Source organism: Archocentrus centrarchus, chromosome 7, assembly GCF_007364275.1.
Source record: "Archocentrus centrarchus isolate MPI-CPG fArcCen1 chromosome 7, fArcCen1, whole genome shotgun sequence".
NCBI classification, from domain to species: Eukaryota; Metazoa; Chordata; class Actinopteri; order Cichliformes; family Cichlidae; genus Archocentrus; species Archocentrus centrarchus.
This window is the reverse complement of record NC_044352.1, coordinates 36950785-36975903: the sequence shown is the minus strand read 5'-3', so window position 1 is coordinate 36975903 and position 25119 is coordinate 36950785. Positions and strand designations below refer to the sequence as shown.

The window sequence follows — 25119 nt, the reverse complement described above, 5'->3', positions numbered from 1 at the left end:
CAAGACACACAAACCTTCTCTGCTTTTAAAATGATGCTTAAACTTTACCTTTTTGCTAAAGCTTATACCCTGAAGCATCCCCTACTTGATGCTGTGGGGTCAGGCTGCTGGGGAACATTGTGTTTCTGCCACTGCTACATGTCATTAAGTTTTTTGTTTTGTCCTCATCTGTGTTTGCTCTCTTTGTTTCCCATCACCTACCAATCACAGATGGTCACACCTCCCTGAGCCTGGTTCTGACAGAGGTTTCTTCCAACCATCACCAAGTGTTTGCTCATAGGGCATTTTCCGATTGTTGGGATTTACCTTACAACATAAAGCACCTTGAGAGGGCTGCTGCTGTGAATCGTGGGCTTTGGGTTTACATATATAAACTGAACTGAATTCAATGGTTTGCAAATGGCTGCCGCTTGTTCTTGTTTGTAAATCTTTTAGAAAGAAGGGTTTTCTATCACCACACTTCCTCTTGAGCCACAGCCAGGCTCAAGTTTTTCTGGCCTTGTTTTGAAATATGATGCACCGCTCACACCTTCTGCACTGCTCTGTTCTGCTGGCTGGGACCCCGACAGTGAGAGCAGCCAAAGAAAGGCACCAGCTTTACTGTGCAATCTATGACCCATAAGTCAAGACAGATTATGTCTGATTGGATCGCTGATGGCGCGTCTGACCTACAATCTGCTGCATTCTCATTGCTGTCTCCCTGGGCATAGGTTTCCATGGGAACAAGCCGTAGGCTCCTCTAATCTGTTGTTTTGCAGCTCTCACTCATCTGGAGGCAGGCTGGATTCCTTTTTGTCATACCCATATTCTTCTGCTCTATTTCCTCACTGAGCTCTCTCTCTTTCCCCTCTTCCTGTACTGGCAGCACTGCTCTTTCTCACTCTGTTTTTCCCTCTCCCTCATTCTCTTTCATCCACTCCAGTCTTATCTTAGGGAACGGCTCAGACAGGTCAGCTGCACCATCTCTGTGGACATGCTAACAGTGCAGCTTGCACGAAAACTCAGCTATTATTAACTTCTCAGTGACAAAAAGACCAAATAAAACATGTAGTCACATGGCAGGTTATTCATTTTTTTTGTATATATATTTTCTCTTCCTGTCCACATAAAATGTCAGAAATGTAAAATGTAAAATGTAATTTTTGCAGTCATAAGATTTCACGGATTTACAAATCTAATATCAAAAGCATTCATGTGTTGGTACAGTACAACAGCCCACAGTCTTTCAGTTCAGTTCAATGTTTTTACTGCCAGTTCACAACAACAAGGTGCTTCATGTAGTAAGGAAGAGAGGCTGCAATATTAGAGACAGAACCCCAACAAGCACTTGGCAATGGTAGGAAGGAAGAACCCCCAGGTAGGAACGGGCTCAGGGAGGAGCACCTCGCTGGGGGTCGGGGGGCAATAAAAGAAGGAAAAGAGGGACAAGGAGAAATGACAACAAACAGGGGGGATTGCTGCAGTAGGGCTGGCAGCAAGAAATAATAATATAAAATAACAATAAGCAGGCAAGACTAAGTTAGAGCAACCTTCAACTAGTAACCTGCAATAACAGGGTTGTTATTTGAGTTCCTAGTTGAAGCTGATGTTTGGATGATGACATCTGTCTCTGAAATAACTGTTGCTCCATATGTTCCCCAGAAAAACAGGCAAAATAAATAAAAAGCTGTCAAGAACCACCCACCCACCCACAAAACAAACAACACTGCACACTGATGGTTCTCCAGGCTTCCTGTAGGACATTCAAAGCTGCTCTGCCTTTGGCTCTGTTCTCTGTCAGGATGATCTCACACTGCTTCAGTGATGCTGGGGTCCGGGCTCTGGGAGGCCGATCCGTGACTGAGTGTTCACCTGTGTGTGCGTTTCTATCCAGATCCACTGTGACTGCATTGACAGTGTGTTTGGGATCATTGTCCTGCTGAAACATGAAGTTGTTGAAGGTCAGATGTTTCCAGATGGTTTTGCATGGTGGATTAAAAGCTGACAGTACTTTTCTGTGTTCATAATTCCATCAGTTTTGATGAGATCTGCAACACCAGCGGCTGAAGTGCAGTCTGAACCATGACGCAGCCTCCACCGTGTTTCACAGATGGCTGCAGACACTCACTGTTGGACCTGATCTCCTCTGTACATACTGATGATCTGAGCCAGAAATTTCACATTTGGATTCATCACTCTGTAAAGTGGCATACCTCAGCCTTTTCTCCCTGTTTCCCTTCCTTAAGAATGGATTCTTGGCAGCTACAGAGATCATGTCTGATGAGGCTTCAGTGACAGCAGCTGGATCAGCTGAAGGTCCAGATGCATCTCTGAGGTCTTCTGTCAGGATTGTTTTCCATCTCTTAAGGAACGACTTTCAGATCCTGTTCATCCCCTGTAGTTTTGTAGTGCTACTTCTCCTTCTGTCCTCAACTTGTCCAGTTTTCTCAAATTTTTAAAGAACATACTGCACACCATGCCGATATATGTGAGGTCTTCAGCTAATAACACCCTGAGAATCACCTTGTTAGTGTTAAAACACTATTTTAGGCCTGTCATGCTGCGTTATCTTTGGCATTTTTTTTTCTTTTTACAAACCCAATTCTGAAAAGTTGGAACGTGTGTGAACTGTAAATAAAAACAGAATGCAGTGATTTGAAAATTTCATAAACCCATATTTTACTCGGAGAACAGAGAAAACATTAAATGCTTCAACTGAGAAAATGAACAATTAATAAATATATTAGCTCAATATGAATATGATGGCAACAACACTTTAAAAGAGTTGAGAGAGGGGGAACAAAAAGCTGGAAAAGTAAGTGATGCTAAAAAGAAATGACTTATGAACATTTGGAAATTAACTGGGTTAATTGGCAACATGTCAGTAACACAACTGAATCTCCAAAAAGTATCTTAGAGAAGTGAAATCTCTCCAGAGTAAAAATGGACAGAGGTTCAGCAGTCTGCAAAAAACTGTCTCCAAATTGTGAAATAATTTCAAAATAATGTTCTTCAAGGTAAAATTGTGAAGACTTTTAATATCTCATCATCTTCAGTGCATAATATCATCAAAGGACTCCACAATCTCTGCGTAAGAGAGACAAGGTCAAAAATCAGTATTTGGGCTCATTAAAAACAAGCAGGAAATCAGTGCATGAGCTCAGGAACACTTAGAACAAACACTGTGAGCACAGCTCACTGTGCCAGCCGCAAACACGGGCTAAAACTCTACAAAGAAGTCAAAAAGAAGCCATATGAGAACATGATCCAGAACCACAACCTCGTCTCCGGACCAAACCTCATTTAATTCAGTTCAATTTTATTTGCGCCAAATCACAACAGTCGCCTCAAGGCCATTTAAAATGGACTGCAGCAAAGTGGGAAACTGTTCTGTGGTCAGCTTGCAAATCTGGAAATCACCATTTATGCTGCATATACAGGTTTCAGAGCAACACGTGCTCCTATCCAGATGATGGGTTTTTGGCCTCAGCAAGACACAGCAGCAACTGTAACAACAGCATGGCTCTGTAGCAGAAGAGTCCCAGCCTTCCAACATGGACTGCTGAGCAGCTAGAATCCTCTAACATATAAGACCAGGAGTCCAGCTGCTCTCCTCAGTTCCCAGATGTTTCCCACCACTTCCCACCTTTTGTTGCCCTCTCCCAACACTCCCAAAGTGTTCCTGCCACCAAATTCTAAATGAGATGTTCTTCCTTAAAATGGTACATTTTCTCAGTTTGAACATTTGTTTTCTATGTTCTGTTGTGAATAAAATATAAATGTGAAAATCATTACATTGTTTTTCTTTACATTTTCCACAGTGTCCCAAGTGTTTGGGGCTGCTTTGTGATTGGTTCTCTGCTGTCTGTCAGGAGGAGTCAGTGAGTTCGTAGATCAGTGTTAAGAAACAAGGATGGACTGAAAATGAGCGAACAAGCAGCCAGTGTCCAAAGAAAAGCCTGGAGAATATTGCTCAAGAGCACTTTGACAACAAACTCTGGCTCTCTGGATCAAAATGTAAAGAAGAATTTTGCACATTGTTTTTATGAATTATGAAGTCAAATTTTGGTTAAAAATTAAAAATGGCAACAGTGACAGTAAATTTGGGTAAAGGCGCTTTCTTTAACTGGTGATGCATATTAATAACTCCTCTGATTATTTGGATGATCAGCTGAAACTGTTGATTAAGAACGTGAATCTGGATTTTGGGCTGCAGGACGGACCCCGGTGGCCTCCTTTAAAGCCCGCGGCGGGACGCCGGTGTTCTTCTCCGCCCCCTCCTTTTTGGTTTCGCCCAAACTGGCGTGAGCAGCGGCGCTTCAGCCTTTATCTCCGTGCTGCCGCTGCCGCTGCTGCTGCTGATGGTGATGATGATGCGGATGCTTCCCTCCATCTCTAAATGATTGCACAGTCAATGGACCACTGCTGTACAGCTGCGCGATGAATGCACTGGCTTTTAACGGGCATATGCCTGGAATATCTATGATTATGGATCTCTTGTACTTTCTATGGATGCTGCCATCGGTATGGGCTGTCGAAGGTAAGCTGGAGTTCAACTCTTTCTGAATGTAAATGCTTGAATGGAGCCGAACTGTGAGCGAAGGAAGCGCCATCATTAGTTTAAAAATACCGACTGTGTGTTTTAACGTGATTTAAGGAGCAGGCTGCTGTTTGGCTGCAGCTCAGTGTGCTGAGAAAGGCTGAAGCTGCAAATATGCTGGAGACACAAATTAATCAGCGTCTCTGGCTTTGACTCTTTATCATTAACGGCCATCAAGACAGCTGCATTGCCTCCATTCCTTTTCCTTTTTATCATTATTAGTAATAAGTAATCACTTTGACCTTTATAGCCACTGCAGCCTCTGTCTATGACTATCTATACGTGTAAATGTTAGTCTCCTGAAGCTCAAGGAGGTGTAGGAACAGCTGTGATGACGAAAGATACAGACTGTGGAATTTATCGATTCATTGCTGCAACAACAACAACAACAACAATAAATACTATCTTTGCATGTGTGTTAAATGAACTATGTTGTTAAATTCGGTTGAGCTGATTTTCCTTTTGTTTGCAGGGAGTCAAACATTCTCCAATCACACATCACTTCCGTTTCTAGTTTCCACATTTATAAGAATAATAAGAGTAAGAATAAGAAATACTCAAATATGTGAAAGTGGTACAGGGCTTAATTACATAACTACCAGCCTGTCCCATAAAAAGCTTATTGAAAGGGGCAAACAGGTAAATCAAACGTTTAGAGGCTGACAATGACTCTAAATGCATGTGGCAGGACAGCATAACTGACTTCAGATCAGTTATCAGGTGACTGAAAAGGTGTTTGGCTTTAGCTTTAAAATCTATAAATATAAAGCCTATTTAGAACATTTGTAAAAACAGGGAAAAAAAATAGCAAATAAATTGCAAACATAAAGCTTCTTAAAGGGCGTCCTGGGTTATCTGAGGAGGGGCGTACTGGCCTTTCAGTTCTTACAATTCTTCTAGAAAATTTCATTAAACTCAGTTTGTCAGATTGTTTGATAATAAAAAAAATTCAGTCTAGCCTGAGATAAGACAAGGTTGATAAATACAGACTGTCTAGTCCTATAAACATCTTCATGTTGGCATGGAAAATATTTTGAACGTGTAAAAGAACAGTGAGCGTCCATCTGAGACGACTCAGCGCTTCATACGAAAGCCTGGATCCTTTGACGCTGGCAAGAAACTGCTTGATGTTATTTATGGGGGCAGTATCACTGCAGGAGATTAAAACAGGATCAATTATTAAATTCAGTTCAGTTTCCAACAATCTTAGAGAGAGAACGGCAGCGATCCAGAGGAAGACCTTCAGCAGAACCAGGATCAGGCAGGACAGTGACTTTCTTTGGGAGATGAGACGAAGACATAAAAGTGGCATATAGAAGAACGGCAAACCAAACTGTGCCCACCAGAAATATTTGTCAGGTTAGTGAGACACCACGGACCAGACCAGCCAGAGACAGCCCTGCAGAAGAGCATCATGGGAGTCCTAGCACCCTGAGCCTGTAGCAATATTACTAAGGGATGGTTCAGGATCAGCTGATCCAGCTCTGGCTGTAAGCTTTATCAAAAAGTGTCTTCTCCCAAACATAAACTGGGAGCTGACTTCACAAGTATTTTCGAGCACAGACATGAATCCAGTGTAATAGGTGAATGACCGGACAGTAGCTTGATGTTACTGCAGGAATTTTAATAAGGAAGACTGCACTTTGAAGGCCTTCCATCATGCAGCGACTTTAATGGATTTAAACTCTCACTCAGTTTGTAGTACTGGACATGATAACTCAAAGCTATTTGTCCCTACGCCACCCGCTTCAGATGTTATCAGTTCATTAAATGCACGTTATTAACAGCTATCAGCCCCATAGTTAAGGGCCAGGAGGGGCCGTCTCCACCTCCTAGCCGGTCAAAAAGGTTGTTATCATCGTTCTAATTGAGGACCACTGTTCTGGTGTGATGTGGACTGGAGTGGATTTCTGGAGTGGATCTGGATTCATCGTAGTCCCTCCCAGCAGCCAGCTCTAATTAGTGATAACGGCCTACTGAGATGGCTAGCAGGTGCAGCAGGCCCAGTCTGAACTACACTTGTGGGACTGATAACTGTTAATAACGTGCATTTAATGGACTGATAACATTCGAATCAGCTGCCCTACAATGCTCAGAATATTTTTAAGAAGGATTTCACTGGTAATCATGTCTCAGGTGGCCTTCTGTGGCTAATTTATTAGCCTTAACATTTTGAATATAATGTCATGAAATGGAAATGGGTTCCATATCTTGCCCAAGGATACTTTGGCACGAAGACTAGAGCAGCTGGGAATCAAACCACCAACCTTCTGATTAGGAGATGCCCTGGTCTACCTCCTGAGCCACAGCCACACTCAACCTAACTGCAAAACTACAATAACTAAGAATCAAACAGTGACATTACATAAAAATAAGAAGTCCAATGAAAACGCTGGGTCACAGATGCAGCATCGTGAAACTATCAGTACAAGTGTGTTCATCAAAGTGCAGTGAGCAAAACACTGCATGAATTTATGAATGGTTCAATGTGACTAATAGAATAAAAGCACTTTGTGTGGTCTATTAGAGTATTCAATTCAATTCAACTCAGTTTTATTTAAATAGCACCAAAGCACAACAAACAGTCACCTCAAGGATTTTAAATTCTATTCTAGATTGAGTAAATAACTTTTTCCTTTATGCTATTTTAATATGGATGGAATAATTCCATCACTTGATTTTAAATACCCAAAGAACCACAAGTAAGCCAGCAGTCTGAGAGTGAAGTGCTCTGTTGGGGTGATATGGGACTATGAGGTCTTTGAGGTAAGATGGGGCCTGATTATTCAAGACCTTGTAGGTGAGGAGAAGGATTTTAAATTCTATTCTAGATTTAACAGGGAGCCAATGAAGAGAAGCCAATATGGGAGAAATCTGCTCTCTCTTTCTAGTCCCTGTCAGTACTCTAGCTGTAGCATTTTGGATCAGCTGAAGGCTTTTCAGGGAGCTTTTAGGACAGCCTGATAATAATGAATTACAATAGTCCACCCTAGAAGTAATAAATGCATGAATTAGCTTTTCAGTATCACTCTGAGAAAGGATGTTTCTAATTTTAGAAATATTGCACAAATGCAAAAAAGTGGTCCTACATATTTGTTTAATATGTACATTGAAGGACATATTGCCCATGTATGGCGAGGTGGGGGAGTGGTTAGCACTCTTACCTCACACCAAGAAAGTTCCTTGTTCAGATCTTAGCAGGGGCCTTTCTGTGTGGAGTTTGCATGTTCTCCCTGTGCCTACATGAGGTTCTTTCAGGTGTTCCAGCTTCTACCCACAGTCCAAAGATATGCTTGTTAAGGTCGGTGGTTTGGTGCAGCTTCACTGTATTGCAGTTTTAAAAAAAAACAAAACAATTCTGTATGGCGGAGTTTTTGCTATATCATGGGATTTTGCAGGTATCATCAGCAGATGAATACCGTACTGTACACAATGGAAACGCAGGACTGTACGTCACTACCACTTCCTCGAGTTTTTTCCCACCATCATACAGGCACCTGCACCATAACCATAAACACGACTTACATCTGAGTTGTTTTCCCATCTTCCCACACCCCCACAGAGGCCCACAGAAGTTATTTGAGTTGAAACACAAATTGTAGCTTGTCTGCTGGACCAGACCACACAGGCCAGCCTTCTCTGCCCACCCATGACCCTGTCGCTGGTTCACCGCTGTTCCTTCCTTGGACCACACTTAAAGGGCACATATCCTGTTTTTAAATCCTTCCTTTTCATATATAAATCATTCATTGTGGTCTATATAAAGCAGAACTGCAATTATTTGTTCCGAATTCCTCGTTATTGGAGCTCCACAGACCCCTCGTTTACCCCTTTTCTGAGGCGTCTTAGAGCAGCTCGTTTTGGTGCGGTCTCTTTAAATGTGAATGAGACATTTTACGCTCCGCCCCCCTCCAGATTACAAAGTGTTCCACTCCACCCCGTTCGGCCATTTTTGTAGTTTAATAGCAGCGATACTACCAGCAGAGAAACAACCACTTTGAAGAGGCTCTGATGCCGGGGTGGGGGTGGGGTGTAAGGAATCGTGTGGGTTAATACACCAACAACCGAACATTTGGACTTGTCTACTTGCAACTTCGGCATAACTGAACTTGGACTACAAAATTGCTGCAAGAAAAAAAATGGCGGATTCACGAGATTGTTTAGCCAGAAGTCCATGACCTTGTTTATCAGTTCCACAGCAAATAATAGACAAGAAAACGTAACTGGGAATAGAGAAAACTGAACAGACAAAAAATATGATCCAAAAAGAATATAAAGGTATCTACGCAGAGAGAATATATTAAAATTTTCTGCACTCCTACACACTCAAAGTACACAACAAAATGTATTTAAGGGCTAAAAAAGTGGATTTTGCATGATATGTCCCCGTTAATAGATACTGACCACTCAGTATGTCAAATGTTCTTCAGCCTCTTCAAGGACTACTTGTAATAAATGCAGCTTTTTCATAGCCTTGGAGGTCAGGCTCAGTGAATTGGAGACCATGCTCTGCACCACTGAAAATAATCCAGTTTATGTGGGCCAAAGTAGCTTAGCCCCAGTTAGCTGTCCCCTAGCAGGTCCTCCCGAGCAGCTGAGAAATCAGTCTGGCTCAGTAACTGTGAGGAGCAAGTGCAGTCTGAAACAGAAGTCCCTGGTACACCACCAACCTGTTCACTGTTCCAGCTGATTTTCCCCAGGAGGCGACACAGTGGCCGAGGAAAATGTCTGGTTACTGGTGCCACTGTTCTCAGAAACGTGACGCTAGAGACTCCAGCAGCCGTAGATGGTTGTAGATGACTGCCCCTCTCTCAGCCTGTTTCCATCAGAGTGTTCTTCCTGTTAAAAGAGGGGTTTTCATTCCCACGAGTGCTTAAGAGGTTGTGTTGTTGTTGCGGTTGCTTTCTAATATTGTGGGTGTTTACCTTACAATGTAAAGCACCTCAAGGCAGCTGTTGTTGTGAATTGGTGCTATATAAATAAAACTGAATTGAACTGATACAATACATTTTTTTATTTTCTCATTGCATTTATCCTGCGCCTGGGCCAGCTTATTATTAATTCAAGCCTGATATTGCATTGGTGGATATTCACAACCAAGATATTGTTATTTGATTGAACTGGAAAAGGCTGGATTTGTCCATCCCTAGTTGTGACATCACTTTTGGTGCGATGCCACAAGGGTGAAAGTGGCCTGCATAAACCAAGTGTAAAACATGGCCAAAAATGGGTCATGCAGCAGGACAGTGATCCCAAGCACAGCAGCAAATCTATGGCAGAAAAGCTGAAAACGTTAGTTATTTGAGTCTAGTCAGAATTTTCTAAGGCTGGAAGTCAGTTTGTTTATCTGCTGTCAGGAGAGAACCAGCTGTTCGAGTAATGAATCACTGGAGGGCTGGAAAGTAATCTCAGTCTTTTGCAGCCAGTCAGTGTCCTTTTATAGTACTGCAAACAGTGTTGAAGGAGCCAGTTATGGTATTGTTTGAAAAGGTTTCGTGTCATCCCAAAAACTAGAGTCTCTTCTCTGTCAGCAGCATGTCCTTAAGACAGAGCCCAATCTCACGTTCAGCCCATCAGATTTTTACCAATTTAATGTATTGTGTGCAGTTTTCCACTTGTGGTCTCCCAGCTGTGTGCAGTGTTGTTGGCTACCATTTATCCCATCTCCATATGCAAAAGCTTTTGTTCTTTTAAGCAGGAATATTTGCTCTTCTATTACTGCTGCATCAAGGCACAATTACCAAAGAATATCTTATGCAAATGTCAGACACAGAGATTTTGTAGTGGTAAAAATAATGGGTTGGCAAGGATCATACGCTCTAATATGATCATACGCTCATGCATACAGTGAGTGTTTTCCACTCTAGTGCCTGATTCAGAACCTTTAGAGTTTGATGGAGCATAATGTCTTTCTGAAAGTGCCTAACTAAGTTTCAGGATACCTCTTAATACCTACTTTATACCTCCTTCATTATGCTCTTCAGTGCCAACACAGTGCAGAGCAGCTACCTAAACTCTGCTCCCAGTGAGGTCGATTATCTCGTCAATAGTTTTACATCCTCACTGCGTATAACTTTGGATACTGTGGCTCCTCTGAAAAGGAAAGCTTCAAATCAGAAGTGCCTGACTCCGTGGTATAATTCACAAATGCACAGCTTAAAGCAGATAACCCGAAAGCTGGAGAGTGAATGGTGTCTCACTAAATTAGAAGATGCTCATTTAGCCTGGAAAAAGAGTTTGTTGCTCTATAAAAAAGGCCCTCCGTAAAGCTAGGACATCTTACTATTCATCATTAATTGAAGAAAATAAGAACAACCCCAGGTTAGTTTTCAGCACTGTAGCCAGGCTGACAAAGAGTCAGAGCTCTGTAGAGCCGAGTATTCCTTTCACTTTAACTGGTAGTGACTTCATGGATTTCTTTACATATAAAATTTTAGACATTAGAGAAAAAATTATTCATACTTACTTAAAAAGCCATCACTTGACCCAGCTGTCTTAGCTAATTATAGGCCAATCTCCAACCTTCCTTTTCTCTCAAAGACTCTTGAAAGAGTAGTTGTAAAACAGCTAACTGATCATCTGCAGAGGAATGATTTATTTGAAGAGTTTCAGTCAGGTTTCAGAATTCATCACAGTACAGAAACAGCATTAGTGAAGGTTACAAATGATCTTCTTACAGCCTCTGACAGTGGACTCATCTCTGTTCTTGTCCTGTTGGACCTCAGTGCAGCTTTGATACTGTTGACCATAACATTTTATTACAGAGATTAGAGCATAATATTGGTATTAAAGGTACTGCACTGCAGTGGTTTGAATCATATTTATCTCATAGACTCCAATTTGTTCATGTAAATGGGGAGTCTTCTCCACACACTAAGGTTAATTATGGAGTTCCACAGGGTTCTGTGCTAGGACCAATTTTATTTACATTATACACACTTCCCTTAGGCAGTATTATTAGAAAGCACTGCATCAATTTTCATTGTTATGCAGATGATACTCAGCTTTACCTATCAATGAAGCCAGATGACACACATCAATTAGTTAAACTGCAGGAATGTCTTAAAAAGGCCTGGATGACCTCTAATTTCCTGCTTCTAAATTTAGATCAAACTGTGCTGAATAATCTGCAACCTTATTACCCAACACCAGTTTTGGACCTTGCTAATTCATTAAGTTGTGTCTGAATGGAAGCAGATCGCTGCAGTAGGTTCCAGCATCTAGTAGAATAGTGTAAAGTGTTGCAACAGTATATTATTGCTTATCATGAGGAAATACTGTGTATGTACACTGTATGGCTAGAATGTTTAGATGTCAGCATACTTGTGGTCATTCTGTACGTCACTTTAATGATGAGATAGAGCAAAATAGGCTAGATGGGTGTTTTGCTACCGCATATCTGTCAAGTTACAAAAATACTCAAAGGTTATCTAAACTGCTTTATTTGGAGGTCCTACTTTAAAAGCAAGTACATCTGAATTATTGCTTTTAGTCTGGCATTGTTCAGGAAAATTAATTTAAAACAATCCATTCTTCTGCATCAATGAATAAAAATCCCATATTAATATTATCAGATATAAATTATGAACAAATACACAGTCATACTCTCGAATGTGAATTAACCTAAACTGTTTTCTATTATTGTTATTATATGTGTGACTTCACCTGTTTTAAATGTGTAGCATTAGATAGGTAAGGTGATCAATAAAGAGTAGAATAATGTAATAAGTGGAGCTTACTTATCACACATTTATGAAGATGAGGAACAGGTTATGAGAGGTGAGCAGGCTGACAGATGGCAGCGGAGAGCAGGCAGGCAGGTGATACGGGTGAGCCCGGTGAGTGTTTGACCTTTGCAGGAGAAGTTCTTTCTGAGAATCCAAATAGAGACTTTTGGGAGACCCAGTGGAAGCATGAAAAACAGGGAAACAACATTATTTAATGCTGCAGGAACATTCACAGGAAACTTGTGGAAACGCCATCATAAAAACACAAACTGGAAAAATTCAAACTGGATGCAAACAGGCACAGCAATGACATATTGCACTAAGCCTTTATTTTTTCACAAAAATGAAGCCATACCACTGTGACTGTATATGATGACACTCACTCTGAAACAAGGACAGTGCAAATACATTTGATTAGGGCTGCAACGATTCATCGACGTAATCGATGATGTCGACTACAAAAATTAGTCGACGTGGAATTTCATCATCAAAGCATCGTATTGTATCTATTTTCTTCCGCTTATCATGTGATTTTGTAATTGCAATACACTACAGGAAGATATGGGGCAGTATTGCCTCCATTGTCTGCCAATAACAACAATACCAATGAAGAAGAACATAACAGAACAATGTAAGAGAGGAGGGTGGAGAAGATGAAGGAAAATGGGGACAGACTGTCAAAGGTGTGGGAGCATTTGACAGAAACCAAAAATAAAGCTGAATGCAGAGCAGAGCTTTCCCTCCACAGCAGCATCACTGCAGTGCTGAGAGTTTAAAACGCCGGCACCCTGGAGCTGTGACGGCAGCTCTGGATGGGTACTTTTCAATTCAATTCAACTTTATTTATATAGCACCAAATCACAACAAACAGTCCCCTCAAGGCGCTTTATACTGTAATATAAAGACCCTACAATAATACAGGGAAAACCCAACAGTCCAAACGACCCCCTATGAGCAGCACTTGGTGACAGTGGGAAGGAAAAACTCCCTTTTAACAGGAAGAAACCTCCAGCAGAACCAGGCTCAGGGAGGGGGGGTCATCTGCTGAGGGGGGGGAGAGACAGAGATTAATAATAACTAACGATTAAATGCAGAGTGGAGTACAACGAGAGTAAAAAGAGGTGATTGAAAAGAAGCAGTGCATTATGGGAACCCCCCCAGCAGCCTAGGCCTATAGCAGCATAACTAAGGGAGGGTTCAGGGACACCTGATCCAGCCCTAACTATAAGCTTTAACATAAAGTTGTAGTAGCATTCAGTTTAAAGATGTGTTAATACATTTTCTAAGACAGCCTTCATCGTTTGTTCCACAGCAGTTCTAAATTTCTCCAGTATGAAGAAGATACTAATGAATGACTGAATGAGAAACATCTGAGCCCAGCCGTAGCTTTCAGTCACATGGCCTCATATTTGACTCTAGAACACTTTGGTATGCAGAGGAGTTCGTGGTTGAGTCAGTGACTGTAAGGTACCCAGTTCTTGTGGCTGCAAAACAAGCCCACATCAGCCCTCCACCACTATGCAGACAGGGGGTGGCTGTGGATCAGGAGGTAGAGCAGGTCATCTACTAATTTGAAGGTTGGTGGTTTGATTCCTGGCTGCTCCTGTATCCGAAGTATCCTTTTGCAAGATGCTAAACCCCAGGTTGCTCTCCAATGTAACCATCGGAGTATGAGCGTGTGTGAATGATAGATAGTAAGCATTTAGCTGCAGAAGGAAGTGCTGGTGTGAATGGGTAAATGCAAATGTGTTGCATGAAGTGCTTTGAGTGCTCAGCTAGAGTAGAAAAGTGCTACAGTATATAAGAACTAGTCCATTTACAGCTTGTATGAGGTGCTTGTGCTTGATATGCTTTTTTGTTTTCACCCACATGCTGTGGCCAAAAACATCTCTACTTTGTCTGGTCTGCCCAAAGGACATTTTTCCTGAAGTCTTGTGTTTTGTTCAGATACAACTTTGCTAAATTAAGAAGTGCTACCAAGTTCTTCTTAGAGAGAAGAAGTTTTATTCTGGTAAGCATACTTGTTCAGTTACCATGTTAACATTTAACATGCTAACCCCCCGGGAAGATTGTGACATTGGCCTGAATGCTCTGCTTTCTCAGAGGTGCCTCACACTTGCTGATGATCAGTTATTCAAGTGCATTTGATTAGCAGCATTTGATTGGCTGCTAGCCTCTTAATTCCTATGGAAGCAAAGAGTGACTGCATAGAGTCCTGTGAAAAATTTCTTTTTCACACAACTGTATATAATATCTGAACTAGCTGAAAATATTAGAAAAAAAATATCCACCCACCCATTTTCCTTTGCTTATCCAACTCGCAGGTTCGCGGTGGGACTAGAACCTATCCGGGCTGTCAGAGCTGAGAGCTGGGGTACACAGTGGGGCAGGTCCATCACAGAATAAACCACACATACCAGGAGGTCAGCACTCATTTACCTGTATTAGCCCTAGAATTGCCACAGTTATCCAAGAAATGTAAGATATTAAAATTACAAGTTTTAAATATAGCTTCATATGGCAATAAAAAAGTGTAACAGCCACCTCATTAATGATTATAAAATTAATATAACCAAACTTTAACACTCCACAAACTGACTGAATGCTGACTGCTCAGTCCATCCCTGGCATGATGGAAGAAAGGGCCATTTCTCACTCCTGCATTTATTACATACTGGACTATTTTAACAGAACAACAGGTCTGTCAGGTTAGAAATGCAACAACATTTTTCACCTGTGATGCTGTTAAATATGATTGGTTTTGGAATTACTTGCTTTGAGATGTGCATTTTTTCTTGTGCAGCCCTCAGCCGTATGCTGCTTCCTGAAATGGGCACTCAGTAAACTAAACCCTGAGGACTCCTGCCCAGAAATCTTTGTGTTAACATTATAGACTCACTCTTTCTTTAAGTCCATACAGTATATAGCATATTAACTAATATTAACCCTGTTGAATCAAAAATAATGTAGGAATACTTGAAAATAAAACAAGACCCAGCTATATCAAAGTTTGTTGTTATGAAGAATTTAAGTTAAATGGAATGCATATAATTGGGTATCTTGGTAAATTAGTATAGCTAGTATACCAAGAATAATAATCATTAGTTATCATTAATCTCTGCCCCCCCCCCCCCCCCAGCAGATGACCCCCCCTCCCTGAGCCTGGTTCTGATGGAGGTTTCTTCCTGTTAAAAAGGGAGATTTCCTTCCCACTGTCACCAAGTGCTTGCTCATAGGGGGTCGTTCTGACTGCTGGGTTTTCTCTGTATTATTGTAGGGTCTTTACCTACAATACAAAGCTCCTTGAGGCGACTGTTGTTGTGATTTGGTGCTATATAAATCGAATTGAATTGAATATGCTCTGATAAGTAATTTTGTCTTCTTAAACCTAGAGAGATGTCTGCAGTGTATACTTGCATATTTACAAAATTATACCTCTTTCAGTGCTGAGAAGTGGTGACTGTACTCTGGTCACCTCCTAAATGACAGAGGTCCTCAGTTATAAGGCTTCTCTGCCTTAGAGATAAGGCGATATTCTACAGTTAACAGCATTTCATTGAAGTTAAGCAAAATCATCTTCAGTCAATTAATCTCCCAAATTTGTTGAATGAGGTTTTATGTTTTAATTTTCTAAATTCCAACAAATGGCAGTGTAATTGTAGTATTCTCACAATTCCTATTTCCATATACTGAAAGTGAGAAAATGTTTAAAACTGTACGTTTGACCTTAAAACTTTAATTTAAACTTATTTAACTCAGTGATTGTCCTCATTTCTCAGGGGCAACTTCTTTTCTTTTTTCTTGGTTAGAAGCCAACTTGGCCTCAGTGCTCTTTGCTGACATTTCAGAGTAGAAGTGACTTATCTAAGCCAATCAATATTCAGTGTTAGGAGCAGCACAGTGCTCTTTCGCCTCCGGGAGCAATGACAGAAAACACTGAGCATCATGACCTAGTTCTTCACTGGCGCATAATCAGTCTGTTGCTTTAAATCGAACAGGAACGCCTGCTGCACCCGCCCCTTTCAGGAAGAGGTCTGTGATTGACAGAGAGAAGCAGCCAAAAGGAGCAGCGCAGCCTATTTAGTGTAGTCTGTGTGAGGCTGTTCACAGACCTGAATGAGACACTGCATAGCTTCTTTTTCTGTGTGATCGCTTTTCTTCTAAATGCTTCTGAATAATCAGCAGTGTCTTTGTTTTTAACATATATCAGACTGTGTCTGATCACGTGGTTACTAAAATCTAGATGTTAGTGGAGCAGTGGCTTGGTAGATATGGTAGTGGGTCTTCCTGGTCTCAATAGCTCTTCTGGTGTTTGACAACAGGAGCAGAGAAATGTGTTTAAGAACAGATTTATTGTGAATTAGGTTGTATTACAGTGCAGTGTAAATTAGTGTAGAGTATCATGGAAGCAAACAGAGGTAAATGGCTAACAGAAAGTCAGCTGAGTTTAAATATACTGAAGCACATAAAGCAACATGAAAACAGTAACACATGCCCACTACTTCTATGAATCCCTCTTTAAAGTTACCACAATTCACTCTCATCCCTCAGCATTTCATTTCAGACCTCTGGCCTGTAGGCATGCGATCAAAGCTAATAATGACGTTACGCACATGAGCCACACTAGGCAGCAACAGGTTATCCTTTTCCTGCAGGGTCATTGTCACATTTTTATTTTATCAGAGCTGTTACATTTCTCTCATTAAGAGACCAGTACGCTGGACACACACAGAGCCTACACACAATTTTGTGGACTGTTTATATGTTGCAGCTGTTTACTGTCATTAGGGGCAGTCACAGAAATATGTGGAGCAACAGGTCTGTGAGCTCCTCTTGCGTGTGCTGTTGTTGGTCCTTCAGCCAACCACAGAGAAGATATGTTAGACCATAGAAAGACGTGAAATAAAATCCATCCATCCATTCCCTTCCGCACATCCTGTTAAGGGTCGCGGGGGGGCTGGAGCCTATCCCAGCTGTCATAGGGCGAGAGGCAGGGTACACCCTGAACAGGTCGCCAGCCTGTCACAGGGCCAACACAGAGAGACAAACAACCTTTCACACTCACATTCACTCCTATGGGCAATTTAGAGTAGCCAATTAACCTAACCCCAGTAAGTGCATGTCTTTGGAATGTGGGAGGAAACCGGAGTACCCGGAGGAAACCCACACAAGCATGGGGAGAACATGCAAACTCCACACAGAGAGAGGGAGAGGCCTGGGCCAAGGTGGAATCGAACCCAGGCCTTCCAGATGGTATTCTAACTGTGAGGCAGCAGTGCTAACCACTACGCCACCGTGCTGCCCGTGAAATAAAATCAAGTGTTAAAAATAATGAGAGCTGTCCACTGCAGCCACCGTTTGTGGTTTTCATGCAGATTTTTTTTTTTTTTTTTAAATCTTAGCTTCTCTCTCTCTATGTCAGGGATCCTCAAATCCAGGCCTCGAGGTCCGGTGTCCTGCAGCTTTTAGACGTGTCCCTGATCCAACACACCTGAATCAAATGGCTGAAGTACCTCCTCAGTATGCAGTCAAGTTCTTCAGAGTCCTGCTAATGACTTCTATATTTGACTCAGGTGTGTTGAAGCAGAGACACATTTAAAACCTGCAGGACACCAGCTCTCAAGGCCTGGATTTGATGATCCCTGCTCTATGTGGTGAACTCAGCTTTTCCTGTACAGGCAAACTTTTCAACCAATCACCAATCAATCTATGCAAAACCCTCTTGGGCTACACACTGCTGGATTTCTATTTTTTATTTTTGAGGACTGCACACAAACATGTTTGCATAGGTTCCATATCCATAATCCTTAAATCAGTGTATCCAAATGCCTGCATAAACAGATACAAACACAGTACCAGTTCAATGAGGAGAGATAATCAGGAAGAGTTGAATGTAATTTATTGATATACAGAATTCAATTAAGCTATTAGGCGATTAGACTCCAATGGCCCATCGAAGCAGAACAGAATCCCAGCGATGATAGGAATTAGACAGCATGGAAAAGCAGACAGGATGTGAAGAATAAACCAAATAACCAGAAAGCAGAGTGAATACAAACCTTCCTTACTGAGCTCACGCATAAGCTTCATTACCATGAATTAATTCCACCAGATTCCAAAAACAAAAAGCAAAACAAACAAAAAAAACACTAACCTTACCTCAAAGACCCCCCCCCTCCACAAGCAGTCTGGTTTGACCAAGGAAGAAGCTTCAGTTTCTCTTTCTTGATGTCCGACACAAGTTTAGACCTTGCCAGTATATATTTGAAATACAGCCCACAGTCATCAGTCTTGTTGAGAAAAATATGCTTTGCTGCTGACTGTCCACAGGAGTACATTTAGCTTCATGCTATGATACTCCAGCTGTGTCCAAATTCAGGGGCTGCATCCTTCGAAGCACCCGGCCTACATAGACCGGATTCTTCAAATCCCACAAAGGCTGGAAGTGAGCGGCTGTGACACTGGACGGTCTAGCCTTCATATCTGCGTCGCCTGCCTTCATCTCAGCATAGCTCATGTCACCTAGCAACTGTGACAGTGTGAAACACCGCTGTGGAAAAGCAGCTGTTAAAATGGAGCCGAACATTTTCACCTTTTCTTGTTTGTTTATTTAATGTCAGCTGTTAACACATTTCTACATCGAGGAATACAGATGAACGAATGATTCATTTCCAAATATATTAACAGCTCTCTAGAAAGACATTAATGTTAAATAAAACTATCCTGTTATGAAGCTTAACTGTAATTTCAGCCAAACTGATTTGCTCAGGAACAAATGAAACACTGAAATAAACCAAACACCAGCCATCAGAGATCATCTGAGTGAGTTATATCTGTGTTTAACTTCCACTCAGTGGCGAAAGGATGTGCCAGGAGTCGGGCGTTCTCTCCGGGTATAGCGAACCTTGACTGCCCGGTCAGCTGACAGCTGGTGAGTCGAGCTGTTAGCGAAAAGCGCTCCAAAAATGTTGAAGTGCTTTTGCAATTATGTGATGTCTTGACAAATCAAGCAAATAATTGAGGTTTACACATCTACATTCTTGCATGAAAACATCTTAAAAGTTTATTTTGTATCACAGAAATGGTAATTTCAAACTTTTTGGCAGCTGTCCTCCACCATTGTCGCATTTGAGTTTTGCCGTGCAATGAATTATGGGATATGGTAGGCCACACAGAATACACCGGACCCATCCTTCAAATCCGGGAAAAAGAAGGACACATTCATCAACCGCATTTGGAGCCTAATCGGCCTACAAATGTCGAAGGATGCAGACCCTGAACTTGGACACAGCTTCTGCTTAGCACAGACTAGTGTTGTAGTGCTCGAGACCGGTCTTGGTCTCGAGACCAGTTTTTCATGGTCTTGGTCTTGTCATGTACTCGACCGCATTTGTACTCTGTCTTGTCTCGGTCTCGGACATTGAGATCTTGGGATTTCATTTCAAGACCAGTCAAGACCACAATGGTGGAAATATCACTAAATTGCCAGAGTATTGTCCAATTTATTTGTTAACATCTTTGCTTTTATTGGATGCAAAAGGAGTGCACCCCGCGGAATCCGCCCCCGGCTAGGTTGATGCTATTATTGCCTCTTGCGCCTGTATCATTTCACCGCAATTTGAAACTACCACAGGGCACGGGCAGTTTTATTCACAATGTGCACATTTGAGCTCGCTACGGTCATGCGTGCACTTGATTTTGCGGGCTACAGAAATCGAAATGACAACTAGCATGAACGCGAGAAGTAAAAGGAAAAAAGGAAGATCACATGAAAATTTCAGGCTTCCAATTCAACAAAAAAAATCCCAGAATTAAAGGTAAATACCAACCTTCATGAATTTTGATACACAAATTGAAAATTTAATGAAAATTTTAGGGCTGCAACGATTCCTCAAGTAACTCAATTTGATTATTAAAAACAACAAATATGTTTCAATGTTTTGTTTTAACTCTGCAGCTCAGATGTCTCTGTGTAAGCGGAGCATTTCATCCACGTTAGCAGCATTGAAGTTCTCTGTCACTGCGATGGATTTCCATCATTTGGAAAAAAACGACCCTTTAACAGGAGTGGATCATTGCTGACAATTTTTTACACACCCCCACTGCTCTGTGCTGTGAGTGTGCATGTGTGTGGGTGTGTGCGTTGTGCAGAGAATGTCTGCTGTTATTTTTTCTTTACTTCAGCTGTAGCCACCAGAACAGACCTATAATCACAGTTTGCTAGCAGGGGCTGCCATTAGCACTAGCGATCATTTGGTGATGGAAGGCCCCCTCTCCACCCCCCTTCAGTACAGAGGGGCTCCGTCAAAATGTTTTCTATGCTTTAATCTCTGATTACCACCTAAAAATAGAGCTGCAGTAGAAACGTAATTTGGAGGATGCGTGTGAATAAAAAGCATTACAGCATTAAGCTCATGCAGCCCCCAGTTTTTCAACAAAAACACAACAGCAGCTGTTTTACACGCAGTCTGTCTGCACACGCGCAGCAAGCGCAAAGAGGCGGAGCTGTTACTGAGACGGTGAGCTCAGGTGGAGTGAAAGGAGACATTTTTCTAGCATCCAAAGCAGCAGCTCTTGTTCCTGTAACCAGCTTAAACCTTTACTGGGAAACAGCTGGAGGTCCTTCATCAACCACCTGATCAGCAACATGAGGAAAAGAGAACTTTGTAGCTGCTCCATCCACCCTGTTTGTTTCACACAGAGAAAAAATGCAGTAAGGAAGTCAAAATATGTAGATGAATTGTTAAATTATTTCTTATTCAATTATTTGAATAATGGATGGAGTAATCGATAGAATACTCAATTACTAAAATAATTGATAGTTGCAGCCCTGCTTGTATTCAAAAAGCCATAGTCAAACATTAGTTTTCAGCACCAGTAGAGCTGTGAAAGGCCTTCAAGAAAAAACTACAGTTCCCAGCAAGATGATGTCACTTCCTGTTGTTGCATTAAAAACGTGATAGTTTATGCTCACAACATGGTGGCTGATATTCAAATGTAGGAAATGCTTTTAGCAGCTGATTGTTAAAATATTCAATTCAATTCAATTCATTTCATTTCAATTAAATTTTATTTATATAGCGCCAAATCACAACAAACAGTCGCCTCAAGGCACTTTGTATTGTGGGTAAAGACCCTACAATAATACAGAGAAAACCCAACAGTCAGAACAACCCCCTATGAGCAGCACTTGGCGACAGTGGAAAGGAAAAACTCCCTTTTAACAGGAAGAAACCTCCAGCAGAACCAGGCTCAGGGAGGGGGGGTCATCTGCTGAGACTGGTTGGGCTGAGGGGAGAGAAAGACATGCTGTGGAAGAGAGCCAGAGATTAATATCAATTAATGATTAAATGCAGAGTGGAGTATAAACAAAGTAAATAAGGTGAATGAAAAGAAACAGTGCATTATGGGAACCCCCCAGCAGCCTAGGCCTATAGCAGCATAACTAAGGGAGGGTTCAGGGTCACCTGATCCAGCCCTAACTATAAGCTTGATCATAAAGGAAAGTTTTAAGCCTAATCTTAAAAATAGAGAGGGTGTCTGTCTCCTGAATCCAAGTTGGGAGCTGGTTCCACAGAAGAGGCGCCTGAAAGCTGAAGGCTCTGCCTCCCATTCTACTCTTAAGTATCCTAGGAACCACAAGTAAGCCAGCAGTCTGAGAGCGAAGTGCTCTGTTGGGGTGATATGGTACTATGAGGTCTTTGAGATAAGATGGGGCCGGATTATATGTAAAAATTATCACTCTAATGATCTAATAAGGCCTGATTTAGAGTTCTGCATTGGTCCTGCGTACATAACTGAAAATCTCTCTGAACCTAACCTGACATGCACCTCGAGAAATGTAACTACACGTCCACAAAGACTGTGATTGAAGCCTAGGCAGTAATCACAGTCTTTGTGGACGTGTAGTTACATTTATCAAGGCCCCGCCACTCAATTAACAAGCGGGAGAGGCATTTAGCGGTTAGTATTAGCTTACTAATTAGCATTAGCATTAACGCTGGGCAGAAAAAAATTTCTGGCTAGAACCCTGTAGTTAGCATGGCCACCAATGACGACAGATAAGTAAGTTTCTCCGCCATTAGTACACTGAGAAGCGCCTACACGAGGAGTGATTGACAGTGCTAAGACCCTCCTCCTGGCTCTGATTGGTTGTTTTTGACCAGGAGAGCTGCATTTCTGCAGATGGCAATAGTAGCTCAGGGAGGAGGTGGAGGAGCTCGATTTTTTTTTTTATTTACAGATTATCGGTCTCATACTGTCGCGACATGGTGACAGTTTTAACAAATATGTAAAAAAAAAGATTTTTATAAAAGTTACATAGTGCAGCCTTAATCTGTATAAGAGAGAAACTCTTACCGTTGATGATTGTTTGCCTTTTTTTCAGTTTTACACATTTAGCTATGTGTTTTTGAATAACACCCATTTTCACAGAGATTGTTGTTGGTTTATGTATAACTTTATGTATTGTTCATGAAAGGCAGAGAAAAGTGAAGGCTATTGTGATGAACTATGAATAATTGTTTTACATTCTGTGATAAATGATGGAAGTCACCCAAAGATGGTTATATTTATTTGAGCTGTGAGTGTTTAATATCTAGGTGTTTTAATGGCAATGTGGATCTTTCAGATCAATTTGAGAAGTGATTTTGATCATGTTTCACATTTTATTGGGTCATGTAGCCTCAGGCACTGGTCTTGGTCTCAACTCGGTCTCAGACCCTAAAAGTCTTGGTCTTGTCTCGGTCTCGATACACTCTGGTCTTGGTCTTGTCTTGGTCTCGGGTTAGGTGGTCTTGACTACAACACTGGCACAGACCCAAGAAAAAAGTGAGCAGAAATTCTTAGTGGCTTGTAAAGACGTGACTGTCTTGTTGCAGATTGGGGGGCTGGAAGAATGCTGGTTCTAAGGCACATAAAATTTTTACAGCTCATAATTAACACAGGAAAGCGTTGCCATTGCTTCAGTATTTACTTACTCACTGCCATAGTCTATTAAAGATTACAAATCTGGTCACATTCCATCCTTCGTCTACCTGGCATTATATTTCCCTAAAGGTCAAAGTCATGATCTCCCAACATGACACTAAGACTGCAAATCCACTGAAGCATAACTTTTATCAGGGAGAGTTTCATGGTTTGATCCCAGAGTTGAAGCTGCATCACAGCCGCTTTCACACATATTTCAGGATATCAGTGGGCAGTTTGAGCTCTTCTTGGAAGAGTTGGGATCACATCTGAGGAGACAGAGAATAATTTCAGAGAGCCAACTGACCCGGAGCAGTGTGTCGCTGTGTTTGAGGTGAAATTGTATTATTTTACTGTTCCCACATCACTGTATATTCAGTGCATCAGTGCGCATTTTGCACTATAAGCTCACATGTTGCTAAATGCAGTGCTGTGATTGGTCAGATCCGTTTGTTCGTTTGTGAAAGTCAGAAAAATTGAACTTGATCCGAAAAAAAAATTGCTGCAAATTCGTCCTGTGAAATGCCGCAGTTGCTGTGAATGGCTGCATTAAGAACAGGAGAGTCCAAAAAATATTTTTTTAACGCACGAAATCTAGGTGTCCGGTGTGTAAAGGCCTTTCAACAGGTACTGAAACCACTGAAGCTTGTGGGTTTAATTTTAGTGGTAATGTATCTCATGACCGAGACAAGCGTCGTGTAACACGTCAAGAGTGAGTCATAGACAGATGCAATGGAGAGAATCAGCCCATTTTTCAAAATAAAGCATTGTTCAGACTCATAATAAATAAAACAGAAATAATGTAAGTAATTTATTCTTTCAGTGCAGTCCGGTAACAAATGACCTACAGACTGGTACCTGGGACCTCTGATTTAAATAACATGAGAAATGGTTGTCTTAATTGGAAGGGAAAATTAAATTTAAAAAAGTAACTTAAAGGGCCAAATTGTGTTATACTATTGATATCAATTTGCAGGCTGGAAGCAGGGGGGCGTGGGCTGGAAGTGGCCCGCGGGCTGGGAGTTTGAGACCCCTGCTTTAGGTCCCTTTGGTATGTACGTTGATGTTGGAGCTTCTGGAGTAATGGTAGTATAGTAATGATACACAAGTTCTTGGCTCCCTTTTTTGGTGCTTTTTAGTTAGTATTGCATGCATGCTGCTGTATGAAAGTGTTTCTGTGAGTGGTCTTAAACTCTCCTACACCCTAGCCGAACTGAAAATTCTAGGAATTACATGCCGTACAGTAGTTACAAACAAGTTTCTACAGTCCCACAACATTCTGGAGGACATCGCCATTACATCGGGCTCTCCCTGGCTAGTTTTTGGATCCGTTAGGCAGAGACGGTGGCGGAGGCATCATAAACAGATGTGGGGATGCAGAGTGGGCCTCATAGCAAGGCTACCACGTCAGCCACATAAGCCGCCGATTCCAAGCATCTTCCTGACCAACGCCAGATCCATTGTCCACAAAACAGACGAACTGGAACTACTACAGGCAAGTAGCAACAAGATTCGGGACTGCTGTGTGATTATTATCACGGAATCCTGGCTACACCCGCTCATCCCGGACACTGCTGTTTAGCTAACAGGCCACAGCCCTCATTGCTACAACTGCAACACTGAGTCTGATAAGAGCAGAGGAGAGGGACTTTGCATCTACACACACAATGACTGGTGCACTAACTGCAGAATAATTTACACCCACTGCTGTCCAAATCTAGAATCTAGGCCATCTCAGTCGTGTGTAGACCCTTCAACTTGCCTAGAGAGCTCACTGTAGTGGTTATAACAGTAGTGTATGCACCACCCGATGCTAACGTTAGCGTAGCCACGTAGCCACGTAGC

At 41.7% G+C, this 25119-nt stretch overlaps 1 protein-coding gene across 1 annotated transcript in view; it reads left to right on the top strand.

Annotated features, from left to right (window-relative positions):
• Positions 1 to 4413: 4413 nt before the first annotated feature.
• ephb2a (eph receptor B2a) overlaps positions 4414 to 25119 on the top strand; it is a 71365-nt gene continuing 50659 nt past the window's right edge. Inside the window, exon 1 of the mRNA XM_030732716.1 lies at positions 4414 to 4519. Coding sequence (XP_030588576.1) covers positions 4420 to 4519 — 100 coding nt within the window. The 5' untranslated portion in view covers positions 4414 to 4419. The remainder of the gene's footprint in view (positions 4520 to 25119) is intronic.